This window comes from Panthera pardus, unplaced genomic scaffold, assembly GCF_024362965.1.
Source record: "Panthera pardus isolate Hobbes unplaced genomic scaffold, ASM2436296v1 HiC_scaffold_6, whole genome shotgun sequence".
NCBI classification, from domain to species: Eukaryota; Metazoa; Chordata; class Mammalia; order Carnivora; family Felidae; genus Panthera; species Panthera pardus.
In genome coordinates, this window is record NW_026526991.1 from 66,047,337 (window position 1) to 66,068,391 (window position 21,055).

The 21,055-nt window shown below is 38.7% G+C and overlaps 1 protein-coding gene across 1 annotated transcript; it reads left to right on the top strand.

Moving 5' to 3' along the window:
• The first annotated feature begins 15,418 nt into the window (after positions 1-15,418).
• On the top strand, positions 15,419-20,319 carry LALBA (lactalbumin alpha). Its single transcript, XM_019419199.2, has 4 exons — positions 15,419-18,188; positions 18,765-18,923; positions 19,394-19,469; positions 19,990-20,319. Exons 1-4 carry the CDS (start codon positions 18,056-18,058, stop codon positions 20,045-20,047), a joined length of 426 nt encoding a protein of 141 aa, XP_019274744.1. The 5' UTR covers positions 15,419-18,055; the 3' UTR covers positions 20,048-20,319.
• The last annotated feature ends 736 nt before the right edge of the window (positions 20,320-21,055 follow it).

Here is a 21,055-nt window from a genome sequence, read left to right on the forward strand (position 1 = left end):
TTGTTCTTACCTCCAGACTAAATTCTTCTGTCAGCTGTCAGCTCTGTGGCCTTTATGCTTCTCTCTTATGGAGGCTCCATGTTACTGGCTTCCCCTACTCCAGAGTGCTCACAGACCACTATTGTTCTTATTCTACATGTGCTGCAGTGGACACTACTGCCTTTTCTAGAGCAGGGCAACCTCCTTCCCTTGTGGGGGGATGAAGAAGAGCCTCCTGGGGAGGAGATGTAGCTTGGAGCTAACTGGAGCAGCTGCACCTGTGTTTTGGTTCCAGGGGAATATTCTGGTCCACCAGGGACCACATCCAGGTATTTCACTCACTAATGACTTCTTTCTAGATATAGGGAAAGACTGGAAAGACATAAAAATAGCCACAATTAAGACCAACATTTATCTAATACTTTGTAATTCACAAAGCAAATATTAACTTATTTAATTAATATCCAATGCTCAGAATGAGCCCCAGGGTGTAATGTGAGTATGCTGTGATTTGGTCTTGCAGCATTGGGATGGATTATCTAGAGGATGACCTATAATGGCTAGATCAGCAGTCTTTCTGTTGTGGTATGAATTAGGACCTGGGGTCCTACTTTAATCTCTTAACAGGGAGGAGGCAGGAAGAAACTGCCATGTAATTCTGTAATTTTTTCTGTTTAGTTTGATAGTTTAACATCACAGATTAATATAAAACCAGGTCAGGCCCCATCAAGATAGTAGAGGCAGATAGTAAATGCAGCTGACTGACAAATGCAAAGGAAACCTGCTACAGAAATGTAGTATTGAGTTATTTCCATATGAAAACAGAGAGCAGGTCTAGGCCAGGAGGAGGATAGCATAGGGTCATGACAGGGGCTGGGTTTTTCCAGTAACAGTCTATGATGGCCCTTCCTAGAAGAAATTGGACAAGTGTCTTACATTGACAGGTGAAAGACAGAGTGGAAAACTTGGATAAGGAAGAGGTGACCTGCAAGGAATTAATTAGCATATTCTTTTTTTTTTTTACCATTTTTTATTTTTTATTTTTTTTATATTTTATTTTATTTTATTTTTTATTATATGAAATTTATTGTCAAATTAGTTTCCTAGCATATTCTCTTTGAGGGAGTAGTTGAAAATAAAATATGTCTGCCTAGGTCCTGGGTTGTGTCAAGAGCCTGAGGGATACGTCAGGTGAGAAAAAGAAGAATATCTTTCTTCCTAGGTAGAAAGGCTCTTTGTGTTTATTGACTTAGAATTTATTTTTTTTATTTTACTATTTAAAAATTATTTATTTATTTATTTTGAGAGAGACAGAGACAGTGTGAGTGGGGGAGGAGCAGAGAGAGGGGGAGAGACAGAGAATCCCAAGTAGGCTCCGTGCTGTCAGCGCAGCACCTGTTGTAGGGCTCAAACCCATGAACTGTGAGATCATGTGAGCTGAAATCCACAGTCAGATGCCTAACTGACTGTACCACACAGGCACCCCATGACTTAGACTTTATGATAATTGTGATAAAAATATCCAGCGTGTACTTAAGATTTATTTTAATTTCAACTCTTTTCTGAAGTGTTATCTGTAAGTTTAAAGTGGAAATAAAGGATCTATATCCTATTTTCTAGGTATTAAATTATATTTTTGTATAAATGTGTGTCATAACACAAAAGAAAGCTGAAGTAGCCATACTTATATCAGATAATCTAGACTTTAAAATAAAGACTGTAACAAGAGATGAAGAAGGGCATTATATCATAATTAAGGGGTCTATCTACCAAGAAGACCCAAAAATTGTAAACATTTATGCTCCAAATGTGGAAGCACCCAAATATATAAATCAATTAATCACAAACATAAAGAAACTCATTGATAATAATGTCATAATAGTAGGGGACTTCAACACCCCACTTATAGCAATGGACAGATCATCTAAATAGAAAATCAATAAGGAAAAAATGGCTTTGAATGACACACTGGACCAGATGGACTTAATAGATTCAGAACATCCTAGAGCAGCAGAATACACATTCTTCTCCAGTGCACATGGAACATTCTCTAGAATAGATCACATACTGGGACACAAATCAGTCCTCACCAAGTACAAAAAGATCGAGATCATACCATGCATATTTTCAGACCACAACGCTATGAAACTTGAAATCAACCACGAGAAAAAATTTGGAAAGATAACACATACTTGGAGACTAAAGACTATTCTAAAGAATGAATGGGTTAACCAAGAAGTTAAAGAGAAAAATTAAAAAGTACATAGAAGCCAATGAAAATGATAACACCACAGCCCAAAACCTCTGGGACGCAGCAAAGGCGGTCCTAAGAGGGAAGTATATAGCAATCCAAGCCTTCCTAAAGAAGGAAGAAAGGTCACAGATACACAACCTAACCTTACACCTTAAAGAGCTGGCAAAAGAAGAGCAAATAAAACTCAAATCCAGAAGAAGGCAAGAAATAATAACGATCAGGACAGAAATCAATGCTATCAAAACCAAAAACAAACAAAAAACAAAACAAACAAACAAACAAAAACACACAGTAGAACAGATCAATGAAACCAGAAGCTGGCTCTTTGAAAGAATTAACAAAATTGATAAACTCCTAGCTAGTTTGATCAAAAAGAAAAAAGAAAGAACCCAAATAAGTAAAATCAAGAACGAAACAGGAGAGATCACAACCAACACAGCAGAAATACAAACAATCATAAGAGAATATTACAAGCAATTATATGCCAATAAAATGGGCAATCTGGAAGAAATGGACAAATTCCTAGAAACATATGAACTACCAAAATTGAAACAGGAAGAAATAGAAAATTTGAACAGACCCATGAACAGTAAAGAAATCGAATTAGTAATCAAAAATCTCCCAAAAACCAAGAGTCCAGGGCCAGATGACTTTCCAGGGGAATTCTACCAAATATTTAAGGAAGAGTTAACACCTATTCTCTTGAAGCTCTATTCAAAAAATAGAAATGGAAGGAAAATGTCCAAATTCTTTCTATGAAGCCAGCATTACCTTGATTCCAAAACCAGAAAAGATCCCACTAAAAAGGAGAACTATAGACCAATTTCCCTGATGAACATGGAGGCAAAAATCATCAACAAGATACTAGCTGACTGAATCCAACAAAGCATTAAAAATATTATTCACTACAACCAAGTGGGATTTATAACTGGGATGCAGGGCTGGTTCAATATCCTGAAAACAATCAATGTGATTCATCATATCAATAAAAGAAAGGACAAGAACCACATGATCCTCTCAATAGATGCAGAGAAAGCATTTGACAAAATGCAGCATCCTTTCTTGATAAAAACCCTCAAGAAAGTAGGGATAGAAGGATCATACCTCGAGATCATAAAAGCCACATATGAAAGACCTACCACTAATATCCTCCTCACTGGGGAAAAACAGAACTTTCCCCCTAAGGTCAGGAACAAGACAAGGATGTCCACTCTCACCACTGTTATTCAACATAGTATTGGAAGTCTTAGCCTCAGTAATCAGACAGCACAAAGAAATAAAAGGCATCCAAATCGGCCAGGAGGAGGTCAAATTTTCACTCTTTGCAGATGACATGATACTCTATATAGAAAACCCAAAAGATTCCATCAAAAAACTGCTAGAACTGATCCATGAATTCAGCAAAGTCGCAGGATATAAAATCAATGCACAGAAATCGGTTGCATTCTTATGTACCAATAATGAAGCAACAGAAAGAGAAATTAAGGAATTGATCCTACTTACAATTGCACCATAAGCCATAAAATACCTAAGAATAACTCTAACCAAAGAGGTGAAAAATCTATACACTGAAAACTATAGAAAGCTTATGAAAGAAATTGAAGAAGACACACACACACAAAAGGAAAAATATTCCATGCTCCTGGATAGGAACAACAAATATTGTTAAAATGTCAATACTACCCAAAGCAATCTACATATTCAATGCAATACCTATCAAAATAACACCAGCATTCTTCACAGAGAACAAACAATCATAAAATTTGTGTGGAACCAGAAAAGACCTGAATAGCCAAAGCAATTTTGAAAAAGAAAACCAAAACAGGAGGCATCACAATCCTGGACTTGAAGAGGTATTCCAGGGCACCTGGGTGGCTCAGTCGGTTAAGCAGCTGACTTTGGCTCAGGTCATGATCTCATGGTTCTGTGAGTTTGAGCCCTGCATCGGGCTTTGTACTGATAGGTCAGAGTCCAGAGTCTGCTTTGGATTCTGTGTCTCCTTCTCTCTCTGCCCCTCCCCTGCTTGGGCTCTGTTTCTCTCTCTCTCTCTCAAAAATAAATAAACACTGAAAAAAAAAGATATGTATTCCAAAGCTGTAATCATCAAGACAGTACTGGCACAAAAACGGACACTCAGTTCAATGGAACAGAGTAGGCCAAATGTGTGGCCAACTAATCTTTGACAAAGCAGGAAAGAATATCCAATGGAATAAAGATTGTCTCTTCAGCAAGTGGTGCTGGGAAAACTGGACAGTGACATGCAGAAGAATGAATCTGGACCACTTTCTCACACCATACACAAAAATAAACTCAAAATGGATGAAAGACCTAAATGTAAGACAGGAAGCCATCAAAATCTTCAAGGACAAAGCAGGCAAAAACCTCTTTGACCTTGGCCACAGCAACTTCTTACTCAACACGTCTTCGGAGGCAAGGGAAACAAAAGCAAAAACGAACTATTGGGACCTCATCAAAATAAAAAGCTTCTGCACAGCAAAGAAAACAATCAACAAAACTAAAAGGTAACCAACAGAATGGGGGAAGATATTTGCAAACGACATATCAGATAAAGGGTTAGTATCCAAAATCTATAGAGAACTTACCAAACTCAACACCCCAAAAACAAATAATCCAGTGAAGAAATGGGCAAAAGACATGAATAGACACTTCTCCAAAGAAGACATCCAGATGGCCAACTGACACATGAAAACATTCTCAACATCACTCATCACCAGGGAAATACAAATCAAAACCACAATGAGATACCACCTCACACCTGTCAGAATGGCTAACATTAACAACTCAGGCAACAACAGATGTTGATGAGGATGTGGAGAAAGAGGATCTCTTTTGCACTGCTGGTGGGAATGCAAACTGGTGCGGCCCGTCTGGAAAACAGTATAGAGGTTCCTCAAAAAATTAAAAATAGAACTACCCTACAACCCAGCAATTGCACTACTAGGATACAGGTATGCTGTTTTGAAGGCGCAGTGCACCCCAATGTTTATAGCAGCACTATCAACAATAACCAACATATGGAAAGAGCCCAAATATCCATCGATGGATGAATGGATAAAGAAGATGTATATGTATGCAATGGAGTATTATTCAGCAATATAAAAGAATGAAATTTTGCCATTTGCCACTACACGGATGGAACTAGAGGGTATTATGCTAAGTGAAATTACTCAGTCAGAGAAAGAAAAATATCATATGACTTCACTCATATGAGGACTTTAAGATACAAAACAGGTGAACATAAGGAAAAGGAAGCAAAAATAATATAAAAACAGGGAGGGGACAAAACATAAGAGACTCTTAAATGTAGAGAACAAACAGAGGGTTGCTGGAGGAGTTGTGGGATGGGGGATGAGCTAAATGGGTAAGGGGCTTAAGGAATCTACTCCTGAAATCATTGTTGCACCATGTGCTAATTAACTTGGATATAAATTAAAAAAATTTTTTTAATATGTCATAACATTAATTCAAGAAATAATTACCAATTATTTACAACCTGTCAGGCACTGTTCTAGATGCTAGGTATAAAGCAATGAACAAAACAAAAATTGGTGAGTAGAGTTATCTATTTACTACTTTTGATTTCCCATGCCTTGATAATGAATTCATATTACCCTGGTCAGACAGCTCCTTCATCCAGAACCAGCCCTCCAGAATGCAGAAATCTTGCCTGGGGAAAAATTCATCTTCACAGGACAGGATTCTTTCTCTCTCTCTCTCTCTCTCTCTCTCAAGTTTATTTATTTATTTATTTATTTATTTATTTATTTATTTAATCAATACACCTAACATGGGGCTTGAACTCATGACCCCGAGATCAAGAGTCTCATGCTCTTCTGACTGAGCCAGCCAGGCACCCCAGGACAAGATTCTTGTATCTTTCCTCCCATCTCACTGATATAAGCATCAATAATGAATGGAGAGAATATAGGGAGGAGGATGTGGTAGGACCAGAGAGCAAAGTAATGATACTTGGAGACAATTTACTGAATAGTCTGTATGTGCTAGATGCTCTGAGCAGACTTTTACAAAATTATCTCACTGAAGACTCATAAGAATCATGGGAGTCAATTATTATCATTATCTACAGTTTACATATATCAGGCAACTACAGCACAGAGACGTCATGTATGTTGCCCAGCATCACGCAGTTAGTAAATGGAGGAGCCAGAATTCAATGCTGGCATTTCACAGCTGTGCCTTTGGATAACTGAGGAGAGGAATAAATGGAAGATATTAAGCAAAAGAAGAAAACTGTGATGGGTTGGCCTGGAAATATGATTAAGCTGGTTCATAAAAACTATCTTCAGTTGCTTGCTAACTTCTGATTTGAAGTATTGTGGAACAGACACATAGATGTACAGACATACATAAAATGTACCCTAATTTGGCTCCTGTTGATTGTCTACATTTCATCCTGGAAAAAATAAAAAGTGAATGTTGTCAAAAAGTGGCCTCAGTCATTAACAAACAAAATCTCAATAAAGCACTCTTAAAATACCTCACTGTGAGCAGTGAAACTTCCTGGTGAACCCTGCAGGATAAACTTGTTGCAAAATGTGCTTGCAGATAACTATATGAACTGGTATTCTCAATAAGGCTTTAGTTAGTCCAACAAAATGTTGGAGGATATTTAATAAAGATACAGTTTGGCTTTTGGAATAGCTGATCATCCTGCATCATACTTCCTGAAGGTAAGCCAGTCCAGCTGTCTTTCAAGACTGATTTTGGATCATGGCAGTAAAAGCATGTGAAGAGCACATACACATGAAAAGAACTCCATTATTTAAAATTATATTTCCTTCTAGTGATTCTATGCATGTTTTACAAAATTATAGTTATTATCATACATAAAACTTTAATCCTGATATTTCACCTAACGCATCGTAAGCATTGAATATATCTCTCCATGTAAAATTGTAAGGGGCACCTGGGTGGCCCAGTCGGTTGAGTGTCTGACTTCAGCTCAGGTCATGATCTCGTGGTTTGTGAGTTCAAGCTCCACATCAGACTCTCTGCTGTCAGTGCAGAGCCTGCTTCAGATCTTCTGCCTCCCTCTCTCTCTCTCAAAAATAAATAAACATAAAAAAATTTAAAAAATAGTCATGTAATATTCATCATATAGATGTGGCACAATTTTGCCTAACCATTTTTTCATTGAAGTTTTGAGTTGGGAGGGATCCTAGACCATATTTCAATATTTCACTAGGCAGGAGGGTCATTTCTCCTTTTCTTATATATTTCCACTGATAAGAAGACAATATATTTTGGGATATATCATTTATTCAACAAATATATATTTTGAACTACCACAACGTGGTAGGCGTTGTTGGATAGTCAAGAATAGGGTCTTTCTTCCTGCATGTAACTGTGGTGAAATATGGAATGTGACATCTGCCACAAAAGAGCTACATAGTGTTTTGAGAACAGAGAAAGGAGTAAGGGGAGTTCACGGAGTGAGGGGGATGTGAACTAGAATTTAGAGTATGGCAAAGGGTTTAGAATTCATTCCATAACTGGAAGCCTCTATCTCCCCCTCCGCTTCACCCATTTTGTCCATTCCCTCCATGCCACTCTGGCAGCCACCAGTTTGCTCTCTGTATTTATGAATCTGTTTCTGATTTTTGTTTGTTTGTTTTTGAACCTAAATATCTTAATTGTCTACCAATAGCAAGCCAAAACTCTTTAAAGAAAGACAAAAAAAAATTGAGACAATCAACAACAGAAAATCCATAATGTCTGGCATCCAGTAAAACAATTAGTATAAGTTCAAAGAAGCAGGAAACTAGGCAGAGAAAAATGAGGCAATAAAGGATACCAGCAATATTGCAGAATAGGAAACCTAGACCCTCCTTCCTCCATGGAGACAGGGATTTAACAATGATACATGAACGAGTTGCCTTTGTGAGAAAGCCAGAAACCAGGTAAGAGATTCCTGGATGAGGATCTTCCTGTTAGACGTTGGGAGTTCTGGTTCTCTCTTCTGTTTCAGCTACTAAATGGCTGCCTTCTTTGCCACTCAACAAAATGACAAATCTGAAACAACGTAAACAGGAAAAGTCCAGTGCTTTACTTCATTAAAACATGGCAGACCCAATGAGACGGGAGACCCTGCTACTTCCATGTTCAGTGAGTGGGTAAAATATCCTGCCCAACTCTCCTATGACTCCATGAGACTAGCTTGCAGCTTCCATTCTAGCCGGAGACAGAGCTGCCTTGAGTCTGGGTACAATGGCACCACCCTGCTTTCCAAATGGTTATGAAGAAATGTATCTTCTACTGCTCATTTCTTATATTCAAGGAAGAAAGGTGGGTGTTTGTAGCGATCAGCCATTTGTGGTTTTGTGAAATTCCAAGGCTTGTGTCATTCAAGTGAATTCCTGAATGTGGGTACAAACTGTTAATGTCTAACCTTTTGAGACCAACAGACCCCAAACATGGGTAAACAGGAAATAAATGTATTTTTGGCTTGAGTTGTGAAGGCTATTTTCTGTATATATATATATATATATACACACACACATATATATATATATACACACATACATATATATATATGTGTGTGTGTGTATGTATACGTGTATATATATATGTATGTGTGTATATATGTATACACACACACACACACACACACACACACATATAAAAGAAGTGGAGAGGAGGGAGAGGGAGAATAGATAATAGAGAGTGATTCCTGCATCCCAGCCAAACACATTGAAGCCCCAGCAGGAAAATTCTTGGCATTCATTCACTCACCAGAGCCCTTCTCAGCATGGCATAGCATGGCATGCCATGGCATGGTCTGATTGGGAGGAAACCCTCAATTCCTGACTTATCCCTTGGGAGGGAAAGCAGTTGAATGTATATCCAATGTGCTGTTTTTTTTTTTGTTTTTTTTTTGTTTTTTTTTGCGGGGCGGGGGGTGGTGGTGGTGCTGCTGCTAAGGGACTGGTTTCTGTCTTGCCTGAATCTAAGCACTGATAGCAGTAGGCTGTCAGGCTGGGGGCTGTTGAAAACATGGCTTGGTCAGACACCAGAGTCTGCAGTACCACAAATAGACACTAGATGGAACTCCAGTACCACAACTTTCTATCCCATCAGAAACGCTGTCTACTGCGGACAAAAGCAGATCTTGAGTAATAACTCAAATATCCACCAGGAAGTGAACAAATAAATATACTGTGGTATATTCATACAATGGAAAGCTACTAAGTAATAAAAAGAAATGAACCATGTTTACATACAGTAGCGTTGATAAATACAAAAAAATACTGAGTGAAGGAAGTCAGGCATGAAACAGGATTCCATTAACATGAATTTCTAGAACGGGCAAAACTCATTTATAGTTATGGATCAAAGCTTACCTGGTATCAGGGATATGATTGACTGCTCAGGGATATGAAGGAACTTTTTGGAGTGATGGAAATGTTCTAAATCTTGAGTGTGGTGTTACATGAGTATATATATTTATCAAAACTTGTCAAATTGTACACTTAAAATAGGTACTTTTAGTTGTATGTAAATTTTCCATCAACAAAGAAAATCTATGGTAAAGTCATCCTGAGCAGAGGAAAGGTTGAATTGTCAGAGCTCCCACTGTTGTCAGCTCAGAAGTGATAAAAGCTCCTTAAAAATAGAAACCCATAGGGGTGTCTGGGTGGCTCGGTTATGCGTCCAGCTTCAGCTCAGGTCATGATCTCACTGTTCATGGGTTCGAGCCCCGCGTCAGGCTGTGTGCTGACAGCTCAGAGCCTGGAGCCTGCTTCGGATTCTGTGTGTGTGTGTCTCTCTCTCTCTGCCCATACCCTGCTCACATTCTTTCTCTCTGTCTCTCAAAAATAAATAAGCATTAAAAAAAAAAAAAGAAAGAAAAGAAACCCATGTTACTGTTTCCACAGGTGCTCTCTGCTCCAGCCGTGTTGAAGGGTGAATGCCACAGGATTCCTGACCTTTATATGTCCTGTTCTGTTTCCAACTGCCTGAATACTAACCTGTTATTACATATTGCTCATCTTTTGAAATCTCTTGGGTTTTGATTTCACCTTCTTACCCATCTACTTCTCACCCAATTTGAAAGCCCTGGTACAGATTTCCCAGTGATTGCTGGGAAACCCTGGAGGTTGCTCTTGTTTCCAGACTGGCCTATCATTCTGATTCTGACATACATTCATCACAGTTTGGTTCTTTGTAATGAAAGCATTCACCTGTACATTCCATCCACCCTCAAGGATTAGTGTCTTCTTGAATACAGTTGCAAAGTGGGAGTTTCATCTTACATTCCTTTAGAGCCATGTTTTTGGAAGTTATTCCTCAAGTGAAGGTGCTGTTTTCCACTATTTCCATCTTGAAAGTTCCAGATTGACTTCTCTGATGGCCCTGGCCAGGAATTGCCAGGCTATTTCTCTTATTTGGACTCTGCCCCCTTTCCATGGGCAACAGAGTAAAGGTTGACATGGATGAGGAAATTACATGTTAGTACTTGGTTTTCATTCTTCATAACACTGCCATGTAAGACTGACTGGATGGGCATTTCCAAAATTCTTTTTAAAGGGCTAATGTAATTGAAGGAAACTTAGATTACTGACTTGATACTTTTCTTCCTTTCCAGTATAAATATTTAATGCTATAAATTTCCTTCTAAGCACTGCTTTAGCTGCATCCCACAAATTTTAATATGTTACATTTTAATATTTATTCAGTTCAAAATATTTCTTAATTTCCCTTAAGATGTTTGCTTTGGCCAATTGGTTATTTAGAAGTGTGTTCTTTACTTTCAAAATATTTGGGGCATTTTCCATATATCTTTCAGTTACTGTTTTTTAGTTTAATTCTATTATGATATTTTAATTCTATTTTATTTATGTTTTATTTATTTATTAATTTTTTTAATGTTTATTTATTTTTGAGACAGAGAGAGACAGAGCATGAATGGGGGAGGGTCAGAGGGAGAGGAAGACACAGAATCCGAAGCAGGCTCCAGGCTCTGGGCTGTCAGTACAGAGCCCGACGCGGGGCTCGAACTCTCGGACTGCGAGATCATGACCTGAGCCGAAGTCGGTCGCCTAACCGACTGAGCCACCCAGGCGCCCCAGTTTTATTTATTTATTTAATGTTATTTTCTTAGTCTATGTTATTCTTGTATGGATTTGGAATTTATATATTCTATTTCTATTCTTTTACAAGTTGATCTGAAAATGTTACCAATAAACTTTTAATATAGTTAATTAATATAATAACCATTATCTTATATAAGACCTTAGGAAACTTTTATTCTGAGTATTGCCTGACTTACATTATTTTCAATAATTTTAGTTGTGAATATCTAACCCCACAAACTGTTATTATTATTATTATTATTTTTTTTTATTTATTTTTGGGACAGAGAGAGACAGAGCATGAACGGGGGAGGGGCAGAGAGAGAGGGAGACACAGAATCGGAAACAGGCTCCAGGCTCCGAGCCATCAGCCCAGAGCCTGACGCGGGGCTCGAACCCACGGACTGTGAGATCGTGACCTGGCTGAAGTCGGACGCTTAACCGACTGCGCCACCCAGGCACCCCTGTTATTATTATTTTTGTTACACATCATGTTCCCTAGGAAACAGACTGTGAGAGGGAGATTGGTGTGTAAGAAGTTTATTGGAGACTGCTTTTGGAACTAACACCTGTGTGTGTGTGGGGGGGGTTAGGGGTGGGTAGGTAGGAAGGTGAAGGAAGTAGGCTTGGTCAGAGGGACAAGTTGAACTGTGTTGCAGTCACAACAAGGTGCTTAGCCAGTTTCATGGGAAGTTGTGGAGTTGAGGTGTCCAGGCAGTGTTATCCCCTGCTGAGGCAAAGGGGCCCTCTTGCTCTAAGAGGGTTTCAGCTAAATGCTGTCTGCAGATAACCCCCCTAGCAGCTGGGGGAATGAGTGCTTTCATCCTGTAAAGGGTGGAAGGAATCATGTCTATGTACCATATTATCCATTATGGTCCATCCTTGCCTGGTTGTGGATATGTAAACCTGAACCTCAGACCTGAGTGGGAACACGCCAATGGCTTTATATTCTCAGGGGAGAACATTAGTATTATTGTAATTGTTAATTATTTTCTGCCATGAGCCATGACAGAGGCAGACAGCTTCCTCATAGTGTCCTTTTGCTAAAAGCCAAAGAACAAAAAGAGAGCCTATCACTTTTGGAGGTATGATTATATACTTAGAACCCCCCAAAATTAGTCAAAAAATACTAGAATTTATAATGTATTTTGGTGAGATGGCTTTGTAGAAGATATATTTACAAAAAAGTACTTGTTCTTTGTACTATTTATAAATACCCAGAAATGGAAAGGGGGAAATATCTCATTCACATTAACAACAAAAAGTGTCACATATTTAGGAATAAGTTTAATTAAAAAGGCACTGAATATGTATAAAGAACACTATAAAATCTTACTGAAGTAAGTAAAATAAAATCTGAATGAAAGAAAAATACATATGTTTTGAGATTAAAGATTTAACATCATAAAAAGTTACTTTCTAAAAATTATTAGGTATATAATACACTAACAATGGATTATCTAAAAAGGACTAGAGAATATTACACACACACACACACACACACACACACACACACACACGGACACAATGGAATATTATGCAGCCTTAAAACAGAAAGAAATCCTGCCATTTGCAACAACATGGATGGATCTTGAGGGGCATTATACTAAATGAAATAAGTCAAAGAAAGACAAATACTGTAAAATCTCACTCTTATGTGGAACCTCAAAACATCAAACTCATAGAAACAAAGAGTAGAATGGTGGTTGCCAGGGGCTGGGGGGTTGGGGAAATGGGGAGATGTTGATCAAAGGGTACAGACTTCCAATTATAAGATGAATAAGTTCTGGGAAATCTAAGGTAAAGCATGGTGACTATAGTTAACAATACTGTATTATATACTTGAAGGTTGCTATGAAAGTCAATATTTTTTTAATGTTTATTTATCTTTTATTTATTTATGTATTTATGTATGTATGTATGTATTTTTATAATTTACATCCAAGCTAATTAGCACATGGTGCAACAATGATTTCAGGAGTAGATTCCTTAAGCCCCTTACCCATTTAGCTCATCCCCCATCCCACGAGTCCTCCAGCAACCCTCTGTTTGTTCTCTACATTTAAGAGTCTCTTATGTTTTGTCCCCTCCCTGTTTTTACATTATTTTTGCTTCCCTTTCCTTATGTTCACCTGTTTTGTATCTTAAAGTCCTCATATGAGTGAAGTCATATGATATTTGTCTTTCTCTAATTTCGCTTAGCACAATACCCTCTAGTTCCACCCACATAGTTGCAAATGGCAAGATTTCATTCTTTTATATTGCTGAATAATACTCCATTGCATATATATACCACATCTTCTTTATCCATTCATCCATTGATGGACATTTGGGCTCTTTCCATACTTTGGCTATTGTTGATAGTGCTGCTATAAACATTGGGGTGCATGTGTGGCTTCAAAACAGCATGCCTGTATCCCTTGGATAAATACCTAGTAGTGCAATTGCTGGGTCATAGGGTAGTTCTATTTTTAATTTTTTGAGGAACCTCTATACTGTTTTCCAGACGGGCCGCACCAGTTTGCATTCCCACCAGCAGTGCAAAAGAGATCCTCTTTCTCCACATCCTCGTCAACATCTGTTGTTGCCTGAGTAGTTAATGTTAGCCATTCTGACAGGTGTGAGGTGATATCTCATTGTGGTTTTGATTTGTATTTCCCCGATGATGAGTGTTGTTGAGCATTTTTTCATGTGTCTGTTAACCATCTGGATGTTTTCTTTGGAAAAGTGTCTATTCTTGTCTTCTGCCTATTTCTTCACTGGATTATTTGTTTTTTGGGTGTTGAGTTTGATAAGTTTTCTATAGATCTTGGATACGAACCCTTTATCTGATATATCGTTTGCAGATACCTTCTCCCATTCAATTGGTTGCCTTTTAGTTTTGTTGATTGTTTTCTTTGCTGTGCAGAAGCTTTTTATTTTGATGAGGTCCCAATAGTTCATTTTTACTTTTGTTTTGCTTGCCTCCAGAGACGTGTTGAGTAAGAAGTTGCTGTGGCCAATGTCAAAGAGATTTTTGCCTGCTTGCTATGAAAGTAAATCTTAAATGTTCTCACTACACGCACGCATACACACAAATGGTCATCATGTGAGGGGATGGAGATGGTAACTCACCTTATTGCAACAATCACTTCACAGTATATATGCGGATCAAATCACCACGTTGTGCACCTTAAGCTTAAATGTTAATTATATCTTAGTAAAGCCAGAGAAAAAAAAGAAAGTGAGAGAGAACATGCAAATGTGGCAAAGTGTTGACAGTGGGTGAATCTCCACGAAGGCTATATGTGAGTTATTACAATATTTTTACAACTTTTATGTAAGTTTAAAACATTTTTTGAAAATAAAAATTTGATTAATTTTCTTAATAAAAAATAACAAAGAAGACTTGTCATATCAGATATCAAAACATATAAAATCAATTAAGTCTACTAGGTATTTGTGTTAAAATAGACAAAGATGACAAGTTGAACAGAAGAGGGAACCCAGATAGAATTTCAGATGGATTAAAAATTTTCAAATGAATAGCAAAACAATATGTGTGTATATAAATATGGTAACTTATAAAAATTTGGGTGGATATATGGTAAACTGTTCATATGAGTTAATGGGACAGTGTATGGCAGGAAAGAAATGAGGAGGAGAGAGAAACCAATCAAAAAAGAAAGGAAAAAAGTACCACCTAAACAAAAAACAGGATGTAAGATTTTATCAGAGGTGTGATGTAAAATTATATAAATGTGTGCTCATTTATTTTTCATTTTTATTTTTTAAAGTTTTTATTTATTTAAGTAATCTCTACACCCAGTGTGGGGCTTGAACTCATGACCCCGAGATCAAGAGTCACATGTTCTTCTGACTGAGTCAGCTAGGTGCTCTTATGTTTTTTTAAAAATAGACATTTAAAATGAAAAATTTGGTAAGATTTGCATAAAAATTCTATTACGTATTATTAATTGCATATGAATTTGTTTTAGCTAATATTTGATCAAAAAGGTAAAATCCATTTTAGTTAGTATATTTTAAAATAAGTTGTGAGTTATGATTTACATTTGTATATTTACATTTTTTGTTGATACTATTCTCAGTTCACAAAAGTGAACCATTGGCTTTTTTATGCACAAGAACAGTTATAGAGATAGTAATACAAATACAACAATTCAAAATAATCCAATGTAAATTGCAAGCACGCTTTTGGTGCAGATACAGGATGTGAGTCCCTAGTGCTAAGTGACTTTGTAAGGACTTTTGCACAAGCAATCCCCCAAAGAAAAGCACCAATCAAAATCACTCACTCTCCAAATTTTATCTGCTTTTTAAAAATGTTTGTTTATTTTTAAGAGACAGACAGAGCACGAGTGGGGGAGGGCAGAGAGAGAGGGAGACAGAGAATCTGAAGGACTCTCCAGGCTCTGAGCTGTCAGCACAGAGCTCCATGCAGGGCTCAGACTTGTGAACCACAAGATCATGACCTGAGCTGAAGTCAGATGCTTAACCGACTGAGCCACCCAGGTGCCCCCAAATTTTATTTGCTTTAAATAACTCTATAATTCAATGAAGAATTTGTCTGAAATTTATGTGTCAAGTCCAAAATTTTGCTTCATTGTCCACTTAGTAGTAATTTATGTGGATTATGGGAGGAAGTAGAACAAGGTGAATATACTAACCAGAAGTAATGATCAATGTTATTGTAGATCTAGGATGTTCCTCCAAATGGTAGTCCTTGGCTCTCTCTATAAATTACCACTTATCTACAAACTATAGTTTTGGATGGCAACTGCCAAATGTGTTTTGAAGCAGGTCCTTCTGATTCCTTAATCTCTAAAAGTCCTTCAAATAGGACTGGTTTGAGAAACCTGATTTTTATGACAGCATCTGAATGAATATAGCTTCCTAGCATATTTCTAAAAAATCCATGTGTTGTAAATGTCTCTTCACTGCCTTGATTCAGATCTCAGCCTGAACAGAGAGCACGCTACCTGTCTGGAAAGGTAGCTGTGCTGATGTCTTTCTTCCTCTTTCAGTGCTGTGGTCATTGTTGTTTGGTCTATCTCCAAGAATCTGCGTCTTTCTCTGAATGTTTGTAATTGTTCCCATTACACATCTTCCATATTCTTTTCCAGATGATCCTCAGATATGCCATTTTACAAACATTTCTAGGGAAATTATGGTTCCTCTTGCCCGAGGCACATTTTTTGCGCTTAGCTGTGCAGATCTGTATGCTGCTTTTTATTGCTTCAGGGAAGGGCAGAGATACAACCAACCAAATTATAGGCAAGCAGGCCTAGCCTTCCTTATCTGTCAGATGGTTCAAGGTCATCCTCTACTCCCAGACATATTCTCAACCATACTTGCTTAGTGTGACAGAATTCCTATTCCTATTCCTGTCCTTCATGTACCCCTCCAATGCCTCTGGGTAGAATGGAGGAGAAATGTTGTAGCAGCCCTTTCATTGTGTTTCTGAACATGTATTTCTTTGCCATCAGGACTTTCTGCTCATCTCTCTTGGCACCAAGATCCTCTACACTCATTTCACTCATGCAGCTTCATATACTGGTTATCCATGATATAGAGAAAACTGTTGGTTGGGACAGATACCCACTTCAATATAAGAAATCAGGTTTAGAGATTGGAATAAAGAGGATGAGCCCTGGCACGAAGGAGGCTAATAGCTATTGGCACATGATTTGAAGCTTGATGCCAGCAAGTTGGAGGAATTATTCAGAACTGGTACCCTCAACTTTACTTGTTCAGGGGCACTGGTCTTAAAAAGCTCAGATCCAGAATCTTGTTTTGTAGACTGTAGATATATCTTAGTCTAATCTTAAAGTTCTCAAAGTCCTCTTTACACTGACTTGGGTTACTCTCTCTTTAACCATCTGTGGCCAACTCTGAGGCTGTCTACCAGTTTCTATACCCATGAACAAATCTGCTACAAGTTATTAGTTTTGGATTTACCTAATGTCTTAATTAACACCAGTGTAGTATCTGGCTGTTTAGTGGTAGTGGTGGTTGGTGGTGGAGAGCCTGGATAATAGCTCATAGGAGAGCTAGATTCTGTCATACTCTGTTTTCCTGAAGTAAGAAATCTCTGGATCCAAGTTATATCAGATTCTTTTAGTCTATGTTGCTATCGTCCATCCCTACTCCTGAGCCCCCAGCCATGAACCACCATGTTAAGGGACTCTTCCTTTTTTCCATGCCTGAGTTGACTGGACAAGTGCCAACTCTGATCCTGGGCTTATGGCATGTAATGACACACACTCCTTTTCCATATTCTGTATGTCTCTAGTGGGGAGGGGGTTTTGCCAAGACCCTTCATTTATTTTCTGATTGCCTCACTCATATTACCCCTGAGGCCTCCTTTGTTCCCGAAGTAGGCTAGGGACATCCTGCTTCCTAGAACCAAATCTACAAGAAACAAAGGTACATAACAAAGCCAAATGGGAACAGAATCATGCTTGGAACTCTTTCTGGGCAGAAAACAATAACTGGTATGGACTAGAGATTAGGGGAGGAGAAGGAAAAATGGGGTAAAAGTACGGAAGGCAGCTGGCAGGTTCAGTGTTTCTGTGTTGGCATGACCAGTCTCTCTTCATCCTCTTCCTGGATGTAGGGCTTGGTGCCAGGGCCCCCGAGGCTTTCTCCACAAATAAAAGGAGGTGAAGCTGTTTGGTGTCCCTATTTCAGGTTCTTGGGGGCAGCCAAAATGATGTCCTTTGTCTCTCTGCTCCTGATTGGCATCATGTTCCCTGCCATCCGGGGGAAGCAATTTACAAAATGTGAGCTGTCCCAGGTGCTGAAAGACATGGATGGCTATGGAGGCATTCCTTTGTCTGAATGTAAGTTCCCTGCTGCCTTGCTTCATCCATTCTTCAATTCATGTGTCTCTCTTTCATCCACCTTTCCCTCTCCACTTTTATTCAATTATATAATAATCCTTTTATCTTATCTGCTTATCTGTTTACTCTTTTTATTACATTTATTCATGTATTTTATCTTTCTCTCTTTAAAAAAAATTTTTTTTAACATTTATTCATTTTTGAGAGACAGAGAGACACAGACTATGGAAGGGGCAGAGAGAGAGAGGGAGACACAGAATCTGAAGCAGGCTCCAGGCTCTGAGCTGTCAGCACAGAGCTTGATGTGGGGCTCGAGCCCACGAACTGTGAGATCATGACCTGAGCTGAAGTCGGACACTTAACCGACTGAGCCACCCAGACGCCCCTATTTTCCCTTTCTCTTATTGTCTGTCCTTTTTGGAACCCTTTTCATTTCATCAATATATTTTGTGCTTTGCAATATTTGGAGATTGGCTAGAGAGCCTTTCTATGTCTGGTAATACAGGTCCTCATTTATGCTATAAATGCATAATTTATAGTCACCTCTGTGATACCTCTTTCTCATCTTTCCCTCAGGGATCTGTACCATATTTCATACTAGTGGTTATGATACACAAACCATATTCAATAACAATGGCAACACAGAATATGGACTCTTCCAGATCAACAATAAATTTTGGTGCAGGGACAACCAGATCCTTCAGTCAAGGAACATCTGTGACATCTCCTGTGACAGTGAGTAGCCTCTTTTATCCTGTTCCTCTGTTTTCCTGGAGGCTACCTCTGGGATAATCTTATTTTTGGTGTCAAGCATACTTCTGGTTTCACTGCCTTGTACTCCACTTCAACTGTGGGGCTTGAATTGACAGAATTTTCATGTTCACTAAATCCCCAGGCAGTTCCCAGAAGTTCACGGGTAGATGATCTGAGCTGTCTGGGATTCTTGAAGTCTAATACCCTGCATTTTCAGAGTAAGTCAGTTGATGAAGTTGACAGTTCCTCTGGAGACATTCAAGAAAAGTGAAGGGAATCCTTATCTTGGATGGGGAACATTATTGTATTGACTTTCTCATATAGAAAGGCAACAGGCATAAACCTCCAGTTCAGAGAAGGACCAGACCTAATAGATCCAGGGAAGAGGGAAACACATTATCTTTCTGGGTAATACTTAGCTCTCTCATTCCTCTCCTTGCAACTCCTGCCAGAGTTCCTGGATGATGACCTTACTGATGACATTATTTGTGCCAAGAAGATCCTGGATAAGGAAGGAATTGACTACTGGTGAATCTCCATTCTATTTTTTACTTTTCCCTTCTCCTCCTTTTTCTCACTCCTTTAGTCCAGCACTACTGTCCTCTCTTTCTATCTCCTGACCATTTAATTTAGAATGTAGTTTTCAAAACAAAAGTCATTGAGAAGATTCAGGTTTCCGATTTTCCAAGCTTCCCTCACACCACTCCTGTTTAACAATATTCCTAACAAGCATGAGAAAGAGAAGGCTGAGACCTATGGCTCCATTCACCTGGATGTGGACATCTAATTCAGCTTGTTTTAGTCCTAGACCCTGAAGCGAGCCCTTGATACCACTGCATGTCTTTTCCAGTCCTACAATTTTTTGGAGTTTTAAAAGTGAACCCTACTGCATTAGGTGGCTCAGTGTCCCTTGCCATGTGGCTAGGAATGTCCTTCTGTAATTTTCATCCACACTCTTCCACCTTGACCCTTTTGGGAATAAAGCTAGATGGAAGTTTGGGCTAAGATCCAGTCATCCAACTTGTCCTGTCTCTTTTTCCATTATCAGGTTGGCCCATAAACCACTCTGCTCTGAGAAACTGGAACAGTGGCACTGTGAGATGTGAGTGCCTGCGGTCTTTGCTGTTTCTGCCCTCTGTACATTCCTGAAATGCCTCTCCCCTAAGGCTACCTCAGTTTGCTTCTTTCTACCCCCTTGAAGCTGATTTGTCTTTGAGCCCTGAACTCTGTAGTGACACCTTTGGACACTTGAGAATGATTCTCCAGGGATGTGTGACTGGTACACTGGACTTTTGACCCTTGCTTAGTGCCCCCTGATGGCACTTTAACTACAACAATGGATTCCACCTCTGTCTTGAATAAAGGGCCTGATTTTGAATGGCTGGCTGTATTTTCTTCCTGGAGGGAGGAGGAGGAAGTAGTGTGAGAGGGTGGACACTGAAGCTATAAGTCATAGCCACCTTCCATCTCTATTAAAGAGGAAATAGACTGAACTTAGAAAGATGGAGGTTACTTTCTGTTGCAACTCGATTCAAGAAACTCATTGATCACTAGCATATTCAAGGAACTATAGAAGGAGTAAAAAATTGGCAAAAGGGTCCCTTCCCTCAAGGACTAGTAGGAAAGATAAGATAAACAATAAATAATTATAATGCAGAGCGCCTGGGTGGCTCAATCGGTTAAGCGTCCGACTTCAAGTCAGGTCATGATCTCACGGCTAGTGAGTTCAAGCCCCGTGTCAGGCTCTGTGCTGACAGCTCGGAGCCTGGAGCCTGCTTTGGATTCTGTGTCTCCTTCTCTCTCTGTCCCTCCCCAACTTGTGCTCTGTCTCTATCAAAAAATAAATAAAAGTTAAAAAAATTAAAAAAATTATTATAATACAAGGGATAATGTCATAGCATGAGAGAGTTTAGAAATGTGCTCTGAACATTCATAAAAAAAGATACTTTACATTGGGGGGGTGCTGTGGAAAAAGAGATCAAGAAAGGATTTATTAAAGGAGTGGCATTTAAGCTGGTTTTGAAGTATGGGTTGGATTTTTGACTGGTGGAGATGCGGGGTGGGAGAAGGACAGCAAAGATAGGGGTGCCAAGAATCTGAAAAGGGTGACCAAT